Raw genomic sequence first — 25,017 nt, 5'->3', positions numbered from 1 at the left:
TGTGTGTGTGTGTGTGTGTGTGTGTGTGTGAGTGAGTGTTCTGACCTTTGCCGGTGGACTCAGCTGCTTTGTTGCCGTGCTCCCTGCTCACAGCTGAGCTGACGTACATTGGCAGTGAACTCTTCCTCTCTTGTTCCTCCTGATGACAAGAGAGCAGAATTGAACATTGTATTTTTTTGGACCACTGGAGAACCAAACCTAAACATCACGTCAGCTGAGTCGACTCCATCAGCAGCGTACTGGACTGGAACTAACACACTGGTCATGTGCAGATCAGACTCTAGCAATACAAGTAGTTACTTAACCCTCCAGCAAGAATGTTTGTGGGTTAATTTGACCCGGAGCAGTGTCACAAAACCAAAAAATCCCAATAAACATTGTTTATATTTCTTTAGTAACTCCAATAACTGCAATGGTGTTCTTTACCTCTCACAGATCATAGTTCAATGAGGAGAATTCACTTGTTTTTCACAAAAAATGCATGTTAAAGCTTTTTTTACGTACATTGGAAAGACCGACATATAAAATATAATGGTTTTACATGACACACACACACACACACACACACACACACACACACACAGCCACACACAGCCACACGCACACGCACACACGACACACACACACACAGACACACACAGCCACACACAGCCACACACAGCCACACGTACACGCACACATAGACACAACAAACACACAGACACACTTGGACACGACACAACACAGACACAGACAGACAGACAGACAGACAGACAGACACACCCACCCACAGACACACACGCAGACACAACAAACACACACACACACACACACACACACACACATGCAGACACACACACCTGGACACAACACAGACAGACAGACAGACAGACAGACAGACAGACAGACAGACAGACAGACAGAGCTTACCTTCCTGACAGTAATCTCATCCAGTGAGTTTTCTTTATAGATCTTCTGTTTCTGTTTGGCTACAGAGATCCAGCTGGGAGAACCTGATCCAGGAGAAACAGCACGAGCTGCAGCTGGGTCTGCATCAATAACACAGCAGACACACTGTTACACCACAGGCTGACTCATCTGGAGGCTGGTCAGCTCAAGTTTTGGGCAATTACACAAGCAGTGTGCACTAAGTGGTAGAATAAGAAAATGTTTTTATGTGTGAATACACACCTGACATGCGCTTGGTTTTCCCTCCACCGTCTCCGTGTACGTCAGGTTTCTTAGGGAGGGCAGGCTTGTTGCTGATTGGCTGACTTATGGAGGGCTTCATGCTGATTGGCTGCGGTGAGTCGACTTTACAGCTGGTTGGCTGAGCTGGAGGCTCGGTGGTAGGCTGAATAATAGAAGATAATTACAAAATTAAATACAAAAAAAACAGCATTAATTGTTTTTTTTTGTCCACTAGAGGGCAGCAGGAACAAGCGATAAACAACACTCTTGTTGATGTTTACTGATTATTTAAGGATGCCCATTAAAAGCACATGGGTGTGCCTCCACTAGGGCTGGGAGATATATCCATACAAAAAATATATCGATATATTATTAAATGTGATATTATCGATATAGTTTTTTTTTATATATATATATATATATATATATATATATATATATAAATGCTGTCCTTACTATTGTTTGTCATATTTAGTTATTTTTTTATTTTATTATTTTTAATAATGTTTTTTTTTTTCTCATATAAATATATTTATTTCAGAAAAAGACCAGCCTATTTTATTTCATAGGCTGTTATTATTTAGGATTTTTTAAATTTAAATGTGCACTTTATGGGGCTTTGATTAAAAAAAAAAAAAAAAAAAGGTACTCCTGTTTTTATGTATTTATGTTCACTTCAATAAACGGTTTCAATAAAACTACTTGTGACATGTCATATTTGCCTTTGACTGAACATTTGCTTTCACTTTGCGATAAATATATGGGAATAGATATCATATACATCGATATTCAGCCTAAATATATCGAGACATGACTTTTGGTCGGTGTCGCCCAGCCCTAGCCTCTAGTCTTTACTGGGATAATGAAAAGTTCCCCCCATCCACAGCAAATAATTAATTATTTCCCTAAATCTGAACTATGCAATCTGTTCCAAAGGTTTTTGAGAATTTAAGATTCCAGAAAACTGCTTGAAACAGTGTGTTGCTTCGAGATGTTTCATATATGAAGGGGCTCACCTCTGTGGTTTCTTCCTCCAAGCTGAAGCGCTGCAGAGTTGAAGTTTTCCTCAGCCGAACTCCAAACGGATTTTCGGGGTTTCCCTCCGCTACCACGGAGCTCTCTGTAGGGTGGAGGGAGGAGAAGTTGGTCTGTGGTTTCACTTGATTTTAACTCCTACAGAAAGCTTACCTCATGTGACTGAGAGCAAACTACTGTCATTGTAGAGCAAAGAGAAAACATGTCTGAAAATAATACTGCTTGGTTCCCAACATTTTTGGTCTGAGAGGCCCCACAGCCTTATCACATCAACATGCACCGCTTCAGTGGTTCCCAATGTATCACCCAAATGTACAGTCATGGAAAAAAATATTAGACCATCCTTGTTTTCTTCAATTTCATTTTAACTAAAGGTTTTCTTGATAATAACCAAAATCATTATCAAGAAAACCATGGAAAATGTCTAGATATCAGCTCTTAACTTAAACTCTTATGAGCTATTTTTATTGTTATCATTATATTTGCCCTAACAAATGTACCTTTAGTTGTACCAGACATTAAAATAAACAAGAAATTGAAGAGAAAAATGGTCTAATATTTTTTTCCATGACTGTATAACACAAAAAAAATGTTATAAAAATTAATAATTCTATTTTTGTCAATAATAAGGTTGGTTTGGTCAGAAATATTACTACTACTGTTACTCTTAACACAAGATAAATTAAAGCTGCAAGCAGTGGTGAACTGGCCCGAGCAGAGTGCACTGACAATTATTTGTTTCTTACCAAGATAAAAAAAAGTGTTACATCATTTATATTCTTTTAAGAGTTAATTTCTTATTTTCAGCATTTAACATGCTTATTTCTAGATTTAATAATCTTAATTTAAGAAATCTTCTGTCCATTTTAATATCTGTCCATGCAGCAAGATCATTTCCCTCAGATTTAGTGTTTTTATCTGGTTTTTAGACACACCTTTTTTGCAGTGTACAAAAGTACCTGTATTGGAACAGAGGCTGAGAGGAACTAACTAGTGGGCGGAGCCAAAACACTCCGCCGCTTTCCAAAAAGTCCTCACGCCTCAAGTGTCCTAAAGTCAAGCAATCTACAACAGTCCTCTCCCCTGGACATGGTGGACGTTCTTACCTTCTGTGCTGGCAGCAGGTGAGCTCAGAGCTCTGATGGATGGTGGTGATGTGGGAGAGCTCGTCCCTGCGTTCCTCACTTTCCCAGGGCTCATCACCACTTCAACCTTAGCTGCTGGACTCGCCGGCTCTGCTTTCACCTCCGGATCCTTCTCAGCCTCCGCTTCCACTTCAACAGGGCCCGACGAAGTAGTTGAGATGCAGGCAGACGGAGAGGAGGGAGGGGTGGAACCAACTTCTCCATCCCCGGCAGACAGAGACCTCTGCCAGGCTGCAGCGATGGTGAAGCGGGCTTTGCTCTGATCTGAGCCAGCGGACGGCTTGTTGTCCTCTTCTTTTACCGAGACAGCAGCTGTAGCATCTTCTTCTTCTTCTACCGTCTCCTCAGCTGGTTCTTCCTCTGCTGATGCTGTTTTTTGCTCTGTCTCACTTTCTTTGGGGTGTGCAGCGGTTGGGGACTGTTGAAAGAAAGGCGTGGCTTTCTCTGAGCTCGGAGAGAGCAGGTTGATGTGGATGAAGCTGGTCTTACTGGGAGTGATGGTTCCACTCTCTCGTGCCTGAGTCTCATCGTGTGACTCTGGAAGAGACAAAGAAGGCGGCTTGGAAGAAACAGGAGCTTGTTCTGTGGCTTCACTTGGATCTTTTTCCACTTGATTCATGTCTGGTTTGGCTGTTTCCACACATTCCTGCTGCAGATCTGCTTTACTCTCTTCCTCTTGCTCTGATTTCTCTTCTGTGTGCTCCATCTCTACGTCATCCTCCACCTTCTCTTCTCCATCTTCCCTCTTGTCTTCAAAGCTCTGATTGAAGCCTGCTTGACTCTCATGCACTGTAGCACATACCTGATGATCCAGCTCTGCTTCATCCTCACGTGTGTCATCTCCAGCCTCCTCTTCCTCCTGCACGGCCACTTCTTCCTCTCCTGCATCAGGAAACATCTCCGTCATCTCTTCTGCATCATCTCTCTCCTCTTCTACCGCCTCCTCTGCCTCCTCTACTCTCTCTTTCTCTCCATCCTCCTCTTCACTCTTCTCCCGTCCCTCCTCCTCCACCTCTGGCTCTTTCTCCAGCTCTATGGCCTCATCCTCTCCCTCTCTCTCTTCTTCTCTCCTCTCTTCCTCTGCCTGGACAGTGTTTTCTGCAGGCACATCAATTTGTTCCTGGTGGGTGACTTCCTCTTCCACTTCTTTCTCCTCTTCTTCTTCTTGCTGGAATGTAAAGGAGAGAAAAAATACAATACAAGTTTACAGGTGCATCTCAGTATATTAGAATATGATGAAAAGTCAATTTCCAGTAGTTTAAGTCAAATAGTTCATATACGTCTATATAGTCATATAGATGGACATACTTTTCAGAGGCCAACATTTCCATATTAAACATAAAATAAACTTAAAATTGGTTTGCAATATTTAAACACTGAGTTTTAGGTCTTCATTAAATGTAGGCCATGATCATTATGATGAGAAGAAACAATAAATAAAGACATGAAATGTTTCATTCTGTGTGTAATGGATCTATATAATGTGTTATTTCCACTTTTTTAATTGAATTACTTACATAAATAAACTTTCTATGATATTCTTATTTATTGAGGTGCAGCTTTATATGCAAATTTTATCAAATGCATGCAAACTGAGCTGCAAGGTAGACTGACATATACAAACACATTTGTTTTTCAGTGGCATGTAGAAGTGGTTTTAGAAAGATTCTAGCAGGCAGGCAGCTTTTTTCAGTGAAAAATCTCAGTATAACCTAATTTTTCACTCCTACTTGACTGTCTCCAGTGGTGGAAGAAGTTTTCAGATCCTTCATTAAAGTAAAAGTACTAATACCACACTGTGAAAAGTATTCATCATGCATTAAAATGTTCCCTGACCCTGTTTGCAGTGGTGGAATGTAACTAAGTACATTTGAGTATTTCCATTTTATGTAACTTTATACATCTTCTCCACTACATTTTGAGGCAAATATTGTACTTTTTACTCCACTACATTTAGCTGACAGCTTTAGTTACTTTACAGGTCGAGATTTAACATAAAAAACATGATCAATTTAAAGTGATTAGAATTTTTTTTTTTTTAAATTAAACCTCATAACAGGTTTTTTGGAGCACCTAATACTTTTTTTGAGCCCCTCATACCACAACTGACACCACTGAATATGATTTTGCCTGCTGATTTCCAACAGCACCAGCAGAACATCATTATATACAGTCATAGAGAAATGATTAGACCAGCCTTGTTTTCTTCAATTTCTTGTTCATTTTAATGCCTGGTACAACTAAAGGTACATTTGTTTGGACAAATATGATGATAAAAAAAATAGCTGATAAGAGTTTTATTTAAGAGCTGATATCTAGACATTTTCCATGGTTTTCTTGATAACAATCAAAATCATTAACAAGAAAATCATGGAAAATGTCTAGATATCTTAAATTAAACTCTTATCAGCTGTTTTTGTTGTTATCATTATATTTGTCCAAACAAATGTACCTTTAGTTGTACCAGACATTAAAATTAAACAAATTAACAAGATATTGAAGAAAACAAGGGTGGTCTTATCATTTTTTCCATGACTGTATATAAGGAGTTTAGGGATGAAGGTTCTCGTATTCTGTACAAAACAGAAGATTTTTCACAGTTTTTTAACCTCAATAACTAAACAAACTAACAAACAAATCACAGATACATACACCATGTTGACTGACTTGTTCTATCACTCGTTCTTCTTCCTCCTCCGCTGCTTCCTCTTCTTCTACTTCCTCAACTTTCTGCTCTTCTTCAGCATCTTCAGAAGAAGGAGCCCTCAAAGTGGCTTCTTCTTCCTCTGTGGTGGGATCTGACGAGAGGGAGGCAGCAGGAGCAGCCTGATCACCAACAGGCTCCTCTACCTCTGCCTCCTCCTCCTCCTCCTTCACCTCCTCTCCTTCCTCTATCTCGACCTCTTCTCTTTCCTCCTTCTCCTCCTCCACCACCACCACCTCCTCCTCCTCCTCCTCCTCTATCTCCAGCACCATGCCCTCAGTCTTCATGCTGAGCGAGCAGGACGCCAGTGGAGTCTTCAAGGAGCTCAGCACCTCCTGTAAGAAGGAGCTCTCCTCCTCCTCCCTGTTCTCCTGGACTCCATCTTCTTCTTCTTCTCCGCTCAGTGCCAAGTCGCTTTCAACGCTCTTGTCCTCCACTCCGTAGGAGGTGCCTGGAGGGTCCAGCAGGTACTCTCTGGGAGCAGCAGGGGGCTCTGGTGTGGCTCTGGAAGCAGATATGAAGGAGTCAGATTGATAGAAGGAGAAAGGACTGAGAGGGAGGAGAAAACAAGGAGGAAATGATGCTGATAATCACCTGGGACTGTCCAGAGAGGAGGCTCTGGAGCTGGGTTTGGAGGAGGACAGGGGCTGGGCGTCAAGGGCGTCCTCCCCTGAGAGACACGGCTCAGGAGCAGAGGAAGAGTCCGGGTGAGAAACATCCTGTTCAGCTTCAGACTCCTCCTCTGCCTCCTCCTCCTCCCTGACCTCCTCGTCTCCTGACAGGGAGCGTCTGGAAAGCTGTGGCTCCTCCTCCTCCACCTCCTCATCTTCCTTTTCCTCTTCTTCTTCTTCCCTCTCCACCTTTGGTTGCAGCTCATCACCATCTACAACTGGGGTCAGAGGTCAACCTGATACATTACAGTGGCAGTGTAGGAGCCTAAATGCAGTTTTTTGTTGTTAACAGAATAATTGAAATTCATAAGAAATAATAATAATAATATTTACAATATGTACATGTTTTGATATTTACAATATATGTGGATAGATATATTTGTGTTTGGTAATGGTAATTTGGTAGGTAATGTGTTTTGTGGTCAGTCGGGACAAGCGGGGAGTGGAGCCCGATAGTTTTTTGACCTCCCTCTATCTCTATCCACTACTTTTCTAATTTCGTGTATAGGACGCGATTTTTATTTCATTTTGTGACATTTTATATTTTGTATTTTTCCTGCATTTTTCTGAGTAAACATTCAAATTTACCGGCTGGTCTCTGTGGATTTATTGGATGTGGATACGGGGAAGAGTGGTACGAGCGTCAAATTGAGGCTTCACCTACAGGCAGCAACAATATGGAAGTCTACGACTGTCAATGTTTTTTCTTTTTTGAACGATTTATTTATTGAAATTTTCAAACAAAGTACGACATTTCAGAATCAGTACAATTAACATTAGGTATTAAGATATTAGGTAAGAATCAAGCTCTATTTCAATTCTGACCATGAACGTCACCTATAGGAGCAGCTCTATTATGTAAAAAGGTTACAAATCCTCCCCAACATTTATCAAAGACTGATGGTTTTTTCCTAAGATTAAACATGATCTTTTCTGATGGCAGGTATCATGAAAGCTCTTTAAGCCACAAAGAAACACCAGGGGGTCCTCACTCTTCCAGTTGATAGCTGTACATTTATTAGCTGCAATTAGGGCTAATCTGGTGAAGCAAGTGTTGACTCTTATATTAACTGGTAAAACAGACAGGTCCCCCAATAGTGTCAGCCATGGATTGGCTGGGATTTCCACCCCCACAATTCCTTTAACATTGTCCAAGCTAGATCTCCAGTACTGCTCCAAACATCTACACGTCCAGAACAGAGAAGGGATCCTGTTTCAGTCTTACACCTAGGGCAGTATTCAGAGTAGTTACTACTTATCTTATAGAGACGATGAGGCGTCAAATAAACCCTGTGTATAAGATTAAACTGTAACGACTGTCAATGTTCAATTAAATAATTTAACCATCTTATCTGATTTGTACGATGGCGTATTAGGGCCAAGTATGAAACAATAAAACAATACGGACCCGGGGGAGGGGGGAATATTTTGAGAAAAAAAGTAGCAGATTTATCAGATGAAAAAGTGGCAAATCTATTAGAAATAAGTAGCAGAATTATAAGATTAAAGTGGCAAATCTACGAGAAAAAAGTAGCAGATTTATGATGAAAAACGTCAGAAAAAATAGGCTACATAGTAGATTTGCCACTTTTTTTCATACTTCTTCATATTTTTGTGTGCATAATGTATGACAAAATTATAGTTAAGAGTCAAATTTTCAATATAATAGTAATAAAAATAAAATAGAAAAAACATAAGAAATGTGTAATATAAATGCAATTGTTAAAACAAAAAACAAATTTCAGATTAAACTTTCCTTTCATTAATGTTGTAAGAAATTGTGCATTTTTAAGTATTTAATTTGCACACACAAATAGAAAATGTAAACTTAATTTTAATTGAATTCAATAATTTCACATAATCACTGGGCAGTCGGTGATTTCAATTAATGCAGAGTTATTGATTTAAGAAAAAGAAAGGTTGTGCTGACCTTCTTTTGTCTCCTGTTGCTCTGAAGCTTCTGTTCTGGATGAGTTCAGTGTGTCCTCCACCACAGAGTCTCCCTCTGGTTTCATCTCCAGCTTCTACATGGACAGCAGACATCACCACAGTCAAACATTGCATTTTATTTGTTCTATCTGTCAGGGTTTGTGCTAATGTTGGTGCGTGTCTTACAGTCACAGGTTTCCTCCTGTTGCAGGCTTTGTGTCTCAGGCCCAGCTTGTGTTTGGCAGCAGAGTTATCCAGGCAGCCGAAGGGACTGGCCGGCTGGCTGAAGTCCCCCGGGACCACCAGGGGGCTCACTGCTCTGCTGGAGGTGGCGCAGGACAACTGGGAACAGACAGAAACCAAATATCACTAAAAAACAACAGGGGAAACACTCCAGAGGGATTTGAGAACACAGGCAAAGTTGATTATGATAAAAAGTTGGACTGTTCTTTATTTGATGAAGGCAGCAGATATAGAAACCAGAGGGAACTAACAGAGAGAGAGAGAGAGAGAGAGAGAGAGAGAGAGAGAGAGAGAGAGAGAGAGAGAGAGAGAGAGAGAAAACCAGCACAACACATAGAAAACATCCACTCCTCTACTACACAATATATCAGCTGACACATTCATATATTGTTGTTGTCTCTTTATTTACTATTTTTACTTAATGAATTGTATATTTGTCATTGATTTGTCTCACATATATTTTCCATTTTGTTTTATTGATTCTTATATGTTTCTGTTATTGTGTATTGTCCAAATATTTGGAAAAAGTTGTTTTAATATTCATGATTTGAATTGAAATTGACAGAGAGAGAGGGAGAGAGAGAAGGAGGAAGAGAGAGCGAGAGAGATAGAGAAAGAGGAAGAGCGAGAGCGAGAGAGAGAAAGAAAGAAAGAAAGAAAGAAAGAAAGAAAGGGCAAGAGAGGGAGAAAGAAAGGGAGAGAGAGAGCGAGAGAGAGGGAGACAGAGGGGGCGAGAGAGCAAGAGAGAGAGAGAGAGAGAGAGAGAGCGAGAGAGCCCAGCTGTACAAATATTAGCAGTCCTTATCTGCAACACTTACTCTGTCACCAGTAGAGATGTATTCCTCTCTGTCCTCTGACACATTTACACTTGTATCAACATAACATCTTAGAGTTTTTACCTTTTCTCATCCAATAATGTATCAAAAACAACCCAAAAACTCAATATTAGTCACAGTGTGACATCTCAACACATGCTCAGGCTAACTAAAGGAGTACAGTGACAGTTTTATGTGACACATTTCTATATTGAGATCTATGTTCTGCTGAGAAAAAGTCAACAGCAACTCTAGACCTCCTCCCTTTGCTCCACTGTACAACCATGATTATGAACAAGTTGGGATGCTGTGAAAAGCGTAACTGAAACAACGTGCTTTGTCTGCAATCTATCTCCAGCTGCAAACTGTACAAAGACTAGATATCTGATTCTTAACCTCTTCTTAAAGTTATTGTTTTTCACTCATTCTGTTTTTTGGAAGTTAAACACAGCGACCCTGCTGACTTGGTGTTGTGTTTGGTTTGTGGCAGAAGTTTCAGAGATTAATACCTCTAAACATCAGCAAATGAAACCAAATCTATTGAGGTCATAGGATATTATGATTTGGGTGAACAGACTATTTAAGACTCACATTATAATCTGATTTTGAAGCTCAAAGCTAGACTGAGAGACAGTGCGACAGTTAGGAATATGATCTTTGTTTACATCTAGATCTCTGTTTAGGGAGTTATCAGGTCTGTGTGTGTGTGTGTGTGTGTGTGTGTGTGTGTGTGTGTGTGTGTGTGTGTGAGAGAGAGAGAGAGAGGCGGGTTGAGGCAGAAACGCTATAACTACAAGCAGACAAGCTGACTGCCAGAGAAACCATTGGAATGCACTCTGCACAAACGCACAGATACAGGCACACACAGACACACACAGACATGCAGAGTGGGTCAGTGGAATAACACGGACTGTATTATGGACAGAAGAATAAAAAAGAAGGTCATAAAAACAGAGACAAGGACCAAGAGACAGTGAGGAAGAGGTCAAGGAATAGACTTCTATTTAAGGTTGAAGAGCAGTCACACACACACACACACACACACACACACACACACACACAAAAACAGACAGACAGACAGACAGACAGACAGACAGACAGACAGACACATGCACAACCACACACACACATACAAACACACACACACACACACACACACAAACAGATAAACACATAAACACATGCACAACCAAACAAACACGCATAACCATACACACATACGCAGAACCAAACACACAACCACACACACATAAACACTCAGACAAACAGATACACACATAAACACTCGTAAACACACAGACAGACACACACACACACACACACACACACACACACACACACACACACACACACACACACACACACACACACACACAAAGCACATGACAGCTATTTACAGTGAGACAGACACAGATATCATAAATCAGAGCTGTACAAAATCACAAAATTTGGCTTAAAAAGCTTAAATTAAACATACTTAATGGAAAATTGGACAGCTGACTATTTAAAGTCTTTTCAGTACAACCAAACATTTTTAACACACCGAACATTAACATCATTCTGTATTGAACCAGTGGAGTCGCCCCCTGCTGGCCATTATATGAAATGTAGTAGTAAGGCACTTTTGGCTTTACTTTTTAGAGCCAGAAGATATGTCCATTTCTTTTATATGGTCTAATGCTTTATCAGAGCTTTTTCACTGAAAATCACACTGATGAGAGCAGTGAGAGTGAATCCACAACAGTGAAGACGGTGGTTGAAACCAAAACAACAAGCTTAAAGACGCTAAAACAGGAAAGTTTCTCTGTGGTTTCTTCATAATGTACAGCAGATTTTACAGTCAACACAGCAAATTGTTGATATAAAATTATGAATTAGTGCAGCTTTAGTACACAGAGTTAAAACAACATATCAACAAATAAAGCCTGCACTGCTTCTATTTACAGTAAATAGTAGTGATGTGCCAATGAAGCCTCATGAACCATTTTCTTTATATTCTGAGCCCACTAGATGAAGCTGTTGGTTTATAGAAAAAGGCTAAAACAATGGTAATTGAGTGTGCTTTAGCTCTTGGTTGAACAGAGAGCTCCATCTAGTGGAGTCAGAAAATAAAGAAAATGGTTCATGAGGCTTCATTGGCACATCACTAGTGAATAGATATGAAGTCAGACCCAAGTGCTGGAGTGATTTTAGGCTGATATGGACACACTGTCTGTTATCCCTGCAACTAAATCTAAGTCCATTTTAGGATGAAAATAATCAAATAAAAATCTCAAACAAACATTCTTTGTCTCCATGAAGTCTGTCGTGAATTCTCTGCAGCTCATGAGTCCCTGCAGTCCTCCTTGACCACATTCCTGTGTGTGGAATGCACTTTAAAAAGGGATATTTTCAGGTTTTTGTCTGCATGTCTTTGTAGCGGGCCATTTGTGGTTCTTTCCAGTGGGAAAATGACTGGCCTGAAACCCTTCAGAAATTGCTAAAACGGCACTATCATTAAATGCTCATTTGTCATACTTTGCTGACTGTGCTGTTACCCACATTATAGCCAGCAAAGCTAAATGGGTAGCTGAGGTTTTTTAGGACATTTTCCTTATCACGAATTGGCTCTGTCCAGCTGAAGAGTACTTATAATTTGCAGTGAATTGTTTTAACTGACAGTGCTGCTGGGGATGTTTCAAGTCACATGGGCTGAAACACAAACACTCATACAGTAGGTCAGAAGACAATTAGAGGATACAGAGGGAGAAAGATCCTAATCCTAAACTACAGAGGATGGGCTTGTTGGCCAATAACTTATGTTGGAAATGTCATACAGAGACGGGAACATTTGTACATGCATTCTGGGAATGTAAACTGATAAAACCATTCTGGGAAAAAGTTATAGACCACACGGGGAAAGGGTTAAATATTACAATAATTAAATGTCCGATGTTGTGCCTGTTAGGGCACCACACAAAGCTGCTGATGGCATCAGTGTGACCTTATCGCAGGTCTAGGCAATATGGCAAAAAAAAAGATCAGGGTATAGTTTTTCCTTTCATCCGATCTTGATTCTTATCAAGATTTTTTCATAATGTTTTTAAACTGCCAGTTTTAAAGCATCTGTACTGAAAAGTAAAGAAACTAGAGATTAGTGCAATATTTTACTAAAATACAAAGTAAATAACAAAGCAAATTAAATTAGATGAACATAGAAAAATATAAAAACTAATTTTACTCAACAGTACAAGAAATGTAGAAAAATATAAAATAACGCAGTGAACTACTTTACAGTCCAGAGTGTTTTTGCTGTTAATGTTTTGATAACTTAATTGAAACAAGTTCCATTCAGTAATGACTTGTTTCTCTGTAAGTTTTCATATGTCCCATGCTATTGAATGCACCATACCCATTCCGGTGCTATTGAATGCACCATACCTGTGGGTGAATTGCCATGCTGTGAATATTAGTTTTCTCTCGATACAGCGGAGGATAGATTGTAATTTCCTTCACTCTTTCCCAACATTCACATGTTCCAGTTTATTGCTCCAATTTATGGCTGACATCTATTTTACTGCCCTCAGCTCTGTGTTTAGCTCCACATTCAACTTACAAACAAGAGTGGAGCAGGAAAAGGTCGACTATGATGGGCTGTTGTCACGTAAATATGCTCACAGCTGATCACCATAATCGACCTGAAATTTAACGTGATCACTAAGTTTCCCCCAAAGTTCAGGCAGTGGCTTGACCTTAGTGCTGGACCATACTGTCTTATGAGCATATGTTAGTCAGAGTTAATAATAAAAAATTAGAACTTTAAAAAGTCATGGGACCATTTTGTTGCCTATTGTACTGTGAATGTATCGTGATGAAGTAAATATGCTGCTTTGGTGCCTGAAATATTATTCTCTTCTGGGCTTATATTTCCTTGTTTTCTTTTCCTTTTCTAAATGTATTTTTTGGTTGGAAACGCACTTGCGATCAATCTGGAGACATATCACTGTAATGTATAATACCAATGCTGTCTACTCTATTGTTGTTGTTGTTGTTTTTTTACATGAAAACTAAATAAAAAGTGGAATTACAAAAAAAAGTAAAGAACAGGGGTTAACAGACAGATAAGAGTGGGGGAAAATAGGTCAGTTTTTACGTCAGTTGTGTTTCAGTGATTAGATTGGGAAGATCATGAGATGTTTTCACTGTCATAGTCACATGAGGAGAAATGACACACAGCCTGAAGGTTTCTCTACAAAGCTGTATCACACAGGCAGAGGACTTCAGTAGCTGTCAGGCTAGACACGGGGAATTCCCTCACTGTGCTACATGAAGGAAGTTTGTTTTACAGTAGCACCATTGACTGGAGTTTAGAGGTTCACTCTTGTTCCTGAGGGCAGCCATGTAGCTTTGTAATGTGGAAGTTAAATGTGTTAACTGTAGAAAACGTTAAATTCTTCACGGCAGTACATTGCTGAAGTTCTTCTGTCCCCATGTACCTTTGACAAGAAGTTTTTCGGTTCGGTTTCTTTGTCTGTCTGTAACCAAATCAAAGCTTCAAATTGAGATGTATATTAAATTCACTTTATTATATGTCTCATTTTAATTCTTGCGAAAATTTGCAACCATTTGCACGAACCGCATTCTGTGAAATTCCACGCTCTTCTCTAGCACAACTGGGAAACCATAATTGATTCATCTACAGGCCCTTTCATAGTGCGGTCCCACAAATGTCCCTCTATATTACCGAAGAGATCTGTGCCTTAGAGCGTTCATAGTGATCCTGCGATGGCATGATATTCGTGCCCATTCATAGTGCGTCCTGGAACGTGGAAGGGTAGTGGGAGGAGACGATACTGGGAGGAGACGACAGTTAGAGGAGACGATAGTAAGAGGAGACAATAGTGGGAGGAGACGATAGTGGGAGGAGACGATAGTGGGAGGAGACAATAGTGGGGGGAGACAATAGTGGGAGGAGACGATAGTGGGAGGAGACGATAGTGGGAGGAGACAATAGTGGGGGGAGACAATAGTGGGGGGAGACAATAGTGGGGGGAGACGATAGTGGGGGAGACGACAGTGGGACTACACAGTTAGCTCTGCAGCAGTACAGTGTGTATGTGTTGCAGCAGCATGTGTTCACTTAGCGACCTCTGTTTGTTTACAACAAGCACAGGACACAGTTGCACAGTTAGCAATGCCGGTTTGTTTACAATAAGCGGCAGATGCTTTGCACAGTTAGTGACGGCGGCCGCAGTCGTTGTGCAGCTGATGAACATGATTCGATGACTGTAGGACCAAGTGGGAGGTGTGCGTTAGGCGTCACACACGATTTCAAATATTAAACCTAGCCGGGATGGCCAATTTATAGTGGTCCCGCTTCCAACAGCCACAGCAATTTTCCACCTGTATGACTACCTCTGGAGGAAGTCAGGAAAATTGTTGGGATCACTTGATCCAGGCATCCTGCTTTGGGCACATTCATAGTGCAGGCAAGACAATGTCATGGTGTGAAACAGCACTATGAAAGGGGCTTATGATAAACAGTCACATGACAAATATTCACTAAAAATCTAGATTGATAAAAAGAACTTTAGGTAAGAGGAAAAATATGTATTTTTGGGGTGAAGTATCTCATCAGTGTGTTTACATGTTTTGAGGAGCTCTACCGCATATATATGAACATATTTTTGTTTAGCATCTCCAGAGGGAGCTGTGAAGCTGATCAGTTGGGCATAAGGCCTACAATGTTGAAAGTGACTTCCAACAATGTTAAAGGAGTGTTTGTTTACCTGATCATCATCACTGTCTATCCCCTCCAGACTGATGGAGCTGTTCCTCTGAGTCTCATTCTGACATGGAGAGAGAAGAGAAAGAATGAGAATCACAGTGTTCAAACAGCATTCAGTTGGACTTCAGACTGGGACATGACTCAATAGGATTCTTTTTTACCGTGACTGTGTGTGTTGTGTATTCAGGCGGACTACAGGGCAGGCCGTCGTCCTCGGACATGGTTCCAGCATCGTCTGTTCTCTTCACACACATGAGGGACGGAGGAGAGCCCAGTCTGATGGCCTGCTTCAGCTGGAGCTGCACAATAAAAAGTCATTTGTTTAGGGTATCCACGTTGTCTTAAAAAGTCTTAAACATCTAAAAAACAATCATTTGAATTAAAGGCCTTAAAATGCCTAAAATTCTCTTAAATTTTCAAAAAAATGTCTAAAATACGACATTGAAAGGTCTTGAAAATGTATCAATGTTACTTTTATTTAAAACTAATGCATAAACTTCAGTCTTGCTTTTAAATGTTTCAATTTTTGAGGACGATATAACATAACTAGAAAACAGAACTAAGTACCTATGCAGCCCGGTCACAATTCTAGCTGTGAATAAATTCCTATACAGGTGCATCTTAATAAATTAGAATATGTTGGAAAAGTCCATTTCCAGTAGTTCAAGTCAAACAGCCCCGACCAAGTATTGAGTCATATAGATGACATACTTTTCAGAGGCCAACATTGACATATTAAACATACTTTTTAAAATTGGTCTTTTGTAATATTACATTTTTTTGAGACACTGAATTTTAGGTCTTCATTAAATGTAAGCCATAATCATTAAAATTAGAAGAAATTAAATAAATTAACCCATTGACGCCGGGAAAGCATTACCGCATTTCTACCATTAAAGCTGGGAGCGCTGTTGCGTCACTCTAGCATTAAGGCCGGGACAGCGGATATGTCATTTTGTACGTCATTTTTCCACCTATTTTCGGTCTCTTGGCCAATGAAATGCATCAGAATCATAATCAGAATACATGCGGGAGTGTTGCAATGCAACATCGGACTTTTCCAGAACTTTGAAATCATGACGGAAGACGAAGATGACGGAAGCTCAGCAGTAAGTGACGGGAGCCATCTGATGAATACAGCGCCGATGATTTAATTGCTGATCCGGACTTTGAACCCTCGGAACCAATCGACCGGCATTTATGGATGAGGAATATGTTTTTACACAACATATTTTCGCAAAAGAACAGACAGATTTGTGGCCATCTGGAGATAATAATAATATTATTAATAATAGGCCTATATTGTAATAATAATAGGCTAATTGATTGTGATGATGAAGAAATCATGACTGTTTATGTTTTATATTACTTTATGCGTCGTTGAGTACCCTGAAAAGTGCAATATATAAAATGTATTATTATTTATTATTATTATTATTATTATTATTATTATTATTATTATTATTATGATAAAACATTTTTTTTATTACAGTAGGTTAATGAGAACTATGTCTTGTTCTTCAAGTGGTCATATCATGTTTGCATCTTGCTAATGGGCATGTATTAGTATTATGCATAGGATTTTTATTCAGACAAATGTAACATTTGCTGAGTTTGTTGATTTTTAAAAAAAACTTTATTGAAGGTTTGGACAAATAAACTCAACTTCGTATGAAAGCCACGGGTATAAGCTCTCAAATACTTTTTGAATTCCATTTTTATCTGCTACAGAGGCTGAAAAATCTATTATTTAGTAGGTGTTGAATTTCCAGAAAAACTTCAGGTTTTAGGGGGTCATTTGAAAATCGCCCATAGGTTTTCCAGGCATTCGTTTCCAGGCGCTTTAGGCCTTAATGGGTTAAGACATGAAGTGTTTAATTCTCTGTGTAATGGATCTATATAATGTGTTATTTCCACTTTATGAATTGTATTACTGACATAAATAAACTTTCTATGATATTCAAATTTTTTGAGATGAGGCTGTACTTTGTCAGTCATTTCTGGCCTCCAAATTTCCTCCATATCTTTTGTACTTTTTTGCCAGTATGGATGTGAAATGGGTCTTAAATTGTATTCATTATGGTCTTAAAAAGTCTTAAATTTGACTTGTTAAAAACCTGCAGAGACCGGCTTGTTTGTATCCATGTCCAAACAGGGCCACACTTGTAGATCTCACAGGAGGAAGTGAGAGTGTGTAAAAATATGTGTTTGAGTATGCATATGTGTGTTTACAAAAATGTACTGATCTTACAGTCTGAAAATCCCTGAGATTGAGTATGATTAACAGAGAATGACTTGTGAGGACAATCAGCTGGCACTCAAGCGAAACAGTGTGTTTTTTAGGCCTTATGTGTGTGTGTTTCTGTGAGTGTGTGTGTGTGGTAGGTATCACAGAAACTCAAACTAACAGACTTGTTATCTGCCTGTTACGTGTTCCCCTGTAACAGTCACTCAAGGTCTCATTGACTCAGGTTCAAAGCAAACACTGGACAACACAGCTTTTCTTTGACACAAAGATACCGACTGCTGCTGTTTTCCGTGTTATTATTTAAATATTGTTACAGTAAAGGCTAATATATACTCTGCAAGAACAGAGAAATGTGTTCTCTCTCTCAGGGCTGCGAGAACAAAATTATGTCATTTTTGTTCTTGCAGCCCTGGGAGAGAGAACACATTTCTCTTTTAAAAACATACAGGAGATACCTGGAGGTATCATATGAAACTAGAAGATCTAAGGAATCTAAAGGCACCATGTGTCAGGATATCGTGTTGGGAAGTTGTGGAAATAACGCTGCAAAGTTAGGCTTTTTTTTATGTTTCATTCAACAAAATTGAGAGCAGTGAAGCTTGTCTGTGGCTTTGACTCTCATTGTGGAGAAAGTGGGATGAATAGACTTAGAATTTTCTCTTATTTGACAAAACAATTCTTGATTGAATTTAATTTTGTGGACACAAAATGCAGTTAAACCACAATATATTGTATCGCAATACTCACCATATCGCAAAATGCTTAAAATCACAATAATATCGTATCGTGACTCAAGTATCAGGATAAAATCGTATCGTGGGGCCTCTGATGATTCACACCTCTAATATATTACATTGTTTGTTTTAAGTTACATATAAAATATCCATTTCCATGAGTCAAGTAATTCTAACACAAACCATTAAAGTACCAATTATGTAATTAAATCAATCAAATCTGAGATGAATAGAAATTGTATGTAACTATAGCTATACATAATTTACAATGATAAGAATTATTTCATAACGTGTTTTTTGTTCCAGTGACAAATTTATATCCAATTGAAATGACAAAATGCTTAAAATCACAATAATATCGTATCGTGACTCCAGTATTGGGATAAAATCGTAACGTGGGACCGATACGCTGATTCTGATCTGTGCACAGTGTCTTTGTATTTGACTGTGGAACTTTCTTCTTTTCTAACAGGCAGCTCAGAGGATTAAGGTCAGGAAATCTCCATTAAGATTGTTTTCCACTGTTTATGCAAATCAGTGTTTTCCCTTCAAGCTCTTATTTCTATCTAATATACATACTTATGCAGTTTTGCTTATGCGTTGATTACTATCATCTGTGTGGTTGCCGTCTCATCTGCAAACAAACCTGAATTAAAGACTTCCTCTGACTTTTAGCTACAGGAGAAAGTTTCCCTTTTTAGTAAATCCCCTGCAGGCGTTTGTCTAATTCTCCCTGTGCTGTAGGTAGCTTAGTGGAGCAGTTGATCTGGAGGTCACTCAGTCTGTCTGCGTGGCACATCTTCCCTTTTTAGCCCACTGTTGTGACAGACGTTTGTTCTGTCTGTCTGCTTTTCTTTTCATCATCCACTCATACTTCATTTTGCTTTGACAGACGCTTCGGTTTCAACCTCCCTTCGTGATACATCAGCTCTGCTCCTCTGACTAAATATAGAAACTAAATATACAGCAGATCAGCTGGTCCGGCTCCGTCTCTCTCTGTCAGACGCTTTATTGATAAATCCTTCCTGTGACAGCTCGGTGCAGGCCACTCTCACTCCCGCACACACACTCTTTATTTCTCTCTTATTCCTCATTAACCTGCAGTGAATTCCTCCACAGGCAGGTCAAAGGTCATGGAGACTTGTTGACATATGAGCTCAAACAAGGCTTCCCCTGAATATTAGAGGTGTGAGTCACGATACAATATTATTGCCATTGGACAAAAATGTGTCACTGGAAGAAAAAACACGTTATTAAATAGTCCTTATCATTGTAAATTATGTAAAGATATAGCTATAGTTGCATAACATTTCTATTAATCTCAGTTTAATTGATTTAATTACATAAATGGTACTCTTCTGGTTTGTGTTAGAATTACTTGACTCATGGAAATGGACATTTTATATGTAACTTAAATGATTCAACCTGACAAAAATGGACCAAATTAAATTAAATTAATTAGTTTAGAAAACAAACAATGTAATATATTAGAGGTGTGAATCATCAGAGGCCCCACGATACGATTTTATCCTGATACTTGAGTCGCGATACGATATTATTGCGATTTTAAGCATTTTGCGATATGGTGAGTACTGTGATACAATATATTGCGATTTAACTGTTTAACTGCATTTTTTCTCCACAAAATTAAATTCAATCAAGATTTTATTTGTCAAATCAGAGAAAATTCTCAGTCTATTCATCTCACTTCAGTCTTTTTATTTCTCCACAATGAGAGACAAACCCACAGACTGACCAACAAAGTATTCAGTCAAACTGAACTGAACTGATATCAAACATGTATGGAGGACAGCAACTGCAGCATTTTATCAAACTTTCACAAACAACAAGCTTCACTGCTCTCAATTTTTTTGAATGAAACATAGAAAAAGCCAAACTTGCAGCGTTATTTCAACAACTTTATAGACACAATGTTCTGACGCACATGGTGCCAATAGATTCCTTAGATCACAGTGAGCCAGCTATGGAACACTAAATATCGATACTTGGCGGCCATAGATCGATATAATATTGCCACACAAAATATCGCAATACTATGCTATATCAACTTTTTCCTCCAACTCTAATACACACACACATTTCCCTGGTGTTACAAGCATACAGAAAAAATATTAATTTGTTGCCACTTTTGCCAAAAATCAAACTGGCAATTAAAACTTATATATATACAATTGCATATAAAAAAAATAAGACTTGGTTAAAGTGGAAAGTAAATTAATACAGGTGCATCTCAATAAATTACAACATCAAAGAAAAGTTTATGTATGTCAGTAATACAATTCAAAAAGCGGAAATAAGACATTTTATTAATAATTTCTTCTAATTATAATGATTATGGCTTACATTTATTGAAGACCTAAAATTCAGTGTCTCAAAAAAAAAAAGAATATAACAGAAGACCAATTTAAAAAGTATGTTTAATATGGAAATGTTGTCCTCTGAAAAGTATGTCATCTATATGACTCAATACTTGGTTGGGGCTGTTTGACTTGAACTACTGGAAATGGACTTTTACATCATATTCTAATTTATTTAATTATTTAATTTAATGTATATACTTTTTTATAGGAGTTTTTGGGGAAAAAAGAAAAATACATCAAAGCCAGTGTTATTGCTAATCATTGATATATCTCTGAGACTGTGAAATAAATTAAAATCCAGCATATTCCTTAAAGTGAGCCCACTACTGCCTCCGAAAAAAACTGCAAAAATACTGACGGCCCGTCGGAACGTTTAACGATTACTGCTTTGGTTTGGAGTTGGATTTTGTGGTTTTTATATCATTATTTCTCGGAAATAAAGCAAAATTGAAATCTAAAACTTTGTCACAAGATAAAACAGACATCAAGGGGTTAATTTTTAGTTATAACTCAATTTTGACCAAGAATGTAGTTACTGCAATTAGGCTTGTTAGGGCAGTATAGATTCCTTAGATCTTCCAGTTTCATATGATTTTCCAGTATATTCTTAAATTGAAAATGATATGGCCTCTGTAAAAAAAAAAACACTTCAAAAATACAGGCGGCCCGCTTCTAAACATCGATACTTCGAAATAAAAAATGCAAAATATTGTGATACTATGCTGTAACCTCTATCATACAGTTATGGAAAAAATTATTAGACCACGCAAAATTTCTTCCCCCTGAATATCTATATCTCATACTCAAAGACCAGGCTTACTATTTATCTGTATTTACCTGTAGGGATTTCACTTTTCCATGGATGCTGTCCTGAGACGCCCCCAGAGCCTCGTTGGCCTCCGACAGGTCCGACACAAAGACGGAGTCATGTGACAAGGCCTTGCTGCCCAGACTGATCTTTGACCTGTGAGAAACAGGAAGATAAAGAAATAAACAGAGCAGAAGGTGAAGCTTCACAGATTTGAAAACCAAATAAGCCAAATAAACTGGAGGCTGAGATGGATGAGTATTTTAAAACAAACACTACTGACTCATTGTTTACCCCACTGGTATCATTGCTCTGCTGTTTTAAGTTGATATTCTCTTTTTGCTTGCTGCACAACCACATTGTCTCATATCCCTTCATGACTATAAGGACAAACTCAAGTGAAACTGGAGCAGATATATCCTGTGACACTGAGGAAAAGTCAAGAGGAGAGCAGGAAGGAAGTGGCACAGCTTAGGAAAACAAAAGGAAATCAGGGCTGTTCACAGGAAGACACATTCCACTATTTGTTGGGAAAACAGGAAACCCCCAGCCTCAGCTGGAGAAGAACAGGAGATGGATGTTCAAACATGATCTTCCTTTTCTTAAATTATCTTTGTCCTTTTCACACAAGAGGAGATATTTATCTAAACGAACAGAATCAGTAGAAACAGAAAACTGGGCTGCAGGGAAATAAATAACTGGAATCTAATATTTTATTATCTGCTAGCAGTATGTACTACTGCTAGAAAACATTGATACACTTGAATACCAAGTTGTAATTTGTCGTTATACCGTATTGATTCTCAAAAACTCTAATTCAAAGTTTACATACAGAGATTTGTAGCAGACAGACTGCACATAAAGTAGTGCTTTGATGTAAAAGTGGGGGATATAATATACAGTCGTGGAAAAAATGATTAGACCACCCTTGTTTTCTTCAATGTATTGTTCATGTTAATGTCTGGTACAACTAAAGGTACATTTGTTTGGACAAATATGATGATAACAATAAAAATAGCTGAGAAGAGTTTAATTTAAGAGCCGATATCTAGACATTTAATATGGTTTTATTTATATTTCTTTGCTTATTATTGCTCATGCTTGTATGCTACACAGTTTACCTCAGGAGAGAACCTGAATGTTTATCCATTTAATGTCTCTACACTGAAGTTTAACTGGGTGTCTCTTGAACAAGGTTATCACAATTAGCGAAAACTAACAAAATAACGAAAACTAGAATTGAAAAAACATTTTTGTTAACTGAAATAAAAATAAAAATGAGTTTTTAAAAAAACGATAACTAACTGAAACTGTATTTTGTGGTTACAAAACTAACTAAAACGAACTAAATTATAGTGAAAATGCCCTTCGTTTTCATCTGTCAACTTTTTTCATACATAAACCTTTTTTGTTGATATGAAATCTATTTCATCTATCTGGTTTTATGACTTAATAAACTTATTGGGGCTGAGATGGATAAGACAAAGGAAATAAAGGAACATTTATTGTGACCTTACTGGATCTGGCACCCAACAAATACCCCATTACAAAAAACTAAAACTAAAACTAATAAAAACTGAACTACAACTAAGCATTTTCCAAAAAATTTAAACTAATTAAAACTAGCAAACACTAAAAACTAAAACTAATTGAATTTGAAAACAAAAATTGACAACGAAATTAAAACTAAAATCAATGAAAAATCCCAAACTATTATAACCTTGCTCTTGAATGCTTAAGTTAAAAGAAAATAAACAAGAGCTGTTGTTCTGAAACATTGTGTCCCTTCATAGATGTCCTGGTAAACAAGAAGAATTTTAACAGCTTTTTCTTTTTGGTAAAGAAATCACATTTTAAAGGATATCGTCAGATTATTGTTATCGGAAATTGAAAAAAAAAAAATAGAGCTTTTTTTTTACCCATATTGCCCACCTCTCATTTGATGTTGGATAAACTTTTTTTACGTTATGCATATGGTGGTGTGTTCTTTATACTATGAAAGTTTTCATAAAACACAATATGCTACCTTGCTTACAGTATTGTAGTTTATTGAACTGTAACCTCTGTATCATTATACGTATTGCCAGATTCTTGCCAATAAAAAGCCCTAAAAACGACTATGTTTTATTACTGAATCTCAATATGAACCTTTTTTTTAATCTTTTAAAAAAAAACGTTCATATTGACCAGCGGTGGAAGAAATATTCAGATCCTCTACTTCAGTAAAAGTACTAATACCACACTGTGAAATGACTCCACTACAAGTAAAAGTACAAAAGTATCAGCATCAAAATGTACTGAAAGTATCAAAAGTAAAAGTACTTGTTATGCAGAATGACCCACTTAGACTGTTTTATATATTCTAAATATATTATTTATATAATATATTATTATTCATTATATATTTAGGTAAGCAGCGTTTTTATTTTCAACTAATATACTTTTATGTGGTTTAATTAATAAACATGCATACACGTCATAAATTAATATATTTTTCATGTTAAATCTCGACCTGAAAAGTAACTAAAACTGTCAGCTAAATGTAGTGGAGTAAAAAGTACAATATTTACCTGTAGATGTAGTGAAGTAGAAGTATAAAGTTACATAAATGGAAATACTCAAGTAAAGTACAAATACCTTAAAAATTGTACTTAAGTACAGTACTTAAATAAACAGTTTCAATAAAACTACTTGTGACATGTCATATTTGACTTTGACTGAACATTTGCTCTCACTTTGCCAAAAAATATATATCGGGATATATATCGTATATCGACATTTAGCCAAAATATATCAGGATATGACTTTTGGTCCATATCGCCCAGCCCTATTTTATAAATATTTAGATTTATATATATACGGGTTTCCATATTGAAGTATGTTGTAGTATTACTGCTTTTAGTCTGTGTATGTGACTGTGTTAATGTCTCACTAAAAGTGTTGCAGTGACAATAAACACTTGTCTTTTCATACCCAGAGCCCTTTTCCTTCTCTGATCGAGTGAGCGTGTTATTTTCGGATGTTTTGCTGACATTGTCGGTGGACTGGCTGCCTTTAAGCCCCGCATCTGCTCCTGCTCCTGCGGCTGGCGGCTCCTTTCTCTTCTTCCTAGCGAAGAACTTTTTAAATGTCTGGAACTTGGACTTTTTCTTCCCTGTGCAGAGAAATGAGAAAAGAGAAGAGTTACCTTCCTCTGACAGCCCCACAGTGAAACTCTGTATAACTGCACAGCGATATGTTAATGAGACGATTACACACACAGCATCTTTACACACACACACACACACACACACACACACACACACTGCCCTCACGTGAACTCTAGTTGGAGCAATTAACCGTGTGTTGGTGGTGAAGGCCCAGGCAG

The 25,017-nt window shown here is 38.1% G+C and overlaps 1 protein-coding gene across 3 annotated transcripts in view; it reads right to left on the bottom strand.

Moving 5' to 3' along the window:
- Positions 1 to 25,017, bottom strand: part of zgc:66433 (uncharacterized protein LOC321250 homolog) — a 77,448-nt gene that overhangs the window by 3,192 nt on the left and 49,239 nt on the right. For 2 of the 3 annotated variants that reach the window (XM_059346202.1, XM_059346204.1), the window contains exons 3-15: positions 24,624 to 24,804; positions 21,680 to 21,806; positions 15,641 to 15,778; positions 15,481 to 15,540; positions 8,841 to 8,996; positions 8,656 to 8,749; positions 6,649 to 6,943; positions 6,003 to 6,558; positions 3,312 to 4,518; positions 2,187 to 2,290; positions 1,171 to 1,333; positions 910 to 1,028; positions 46 to 139 (exon numbers count right to left, since the gene is read on the bottom strand). In XM_059346202.1, the coding sequence (XP_059202185.1) occupies positions 46 to 139; positions 910 to 1,028; positions 1,171 to 1,333; positions 2,187 to 2,290; positions 3,312 to 4,518; positions 6,003 to 6,558; positions 6,649 to 6,943; positions 8,656 to 8,749; positions 8,841 to 8,996; positions 15,481 to 15,540; positions 15,641 to 15,778; positions 21,680 to 21,806; positions 24,624 to 24,804 (3,294 nt within the window). The remainder of the gene's footprint in view (positions 1 to 45; positions 140 to 909; positions 1,029 to 1,170; positions 1,334 to 2,186; positions 2,291 to 3,311; positions 4,519 to 6,002; positions 6,559 to 6,648; positions 6,944 to 8,655; positions 8,750 to 8,840; positions 8,997 to 15,480; positions 15,541 to 15,640; positions 15,779 to 21,679; positions 21,807 to 24,623; positions 24,805 to 25,017) is intronic. The other variant, XM_059346203.1, reaches the window with a different exon arrangement.

Source organism: Centropristis striata, chromosome 12 (genome assembly GCF_030273125.1).
Source record: "Centropristis striata isolate RG_2023a ecotype Rhode Island chromosome 12, C.striata_1.0, whole genome shotgun sequence".
NCBI classification, from domain to species: Eukaryota; Metazoa; Chordata; class Actinopteri; order Perciformes; family Serranidae; genus Centropristis; species Centropristis striata.
Note: the sequence above shows the minus strand (reverse complement) of the source record. Positions and strands in the feature narration are given on the sequence as shown.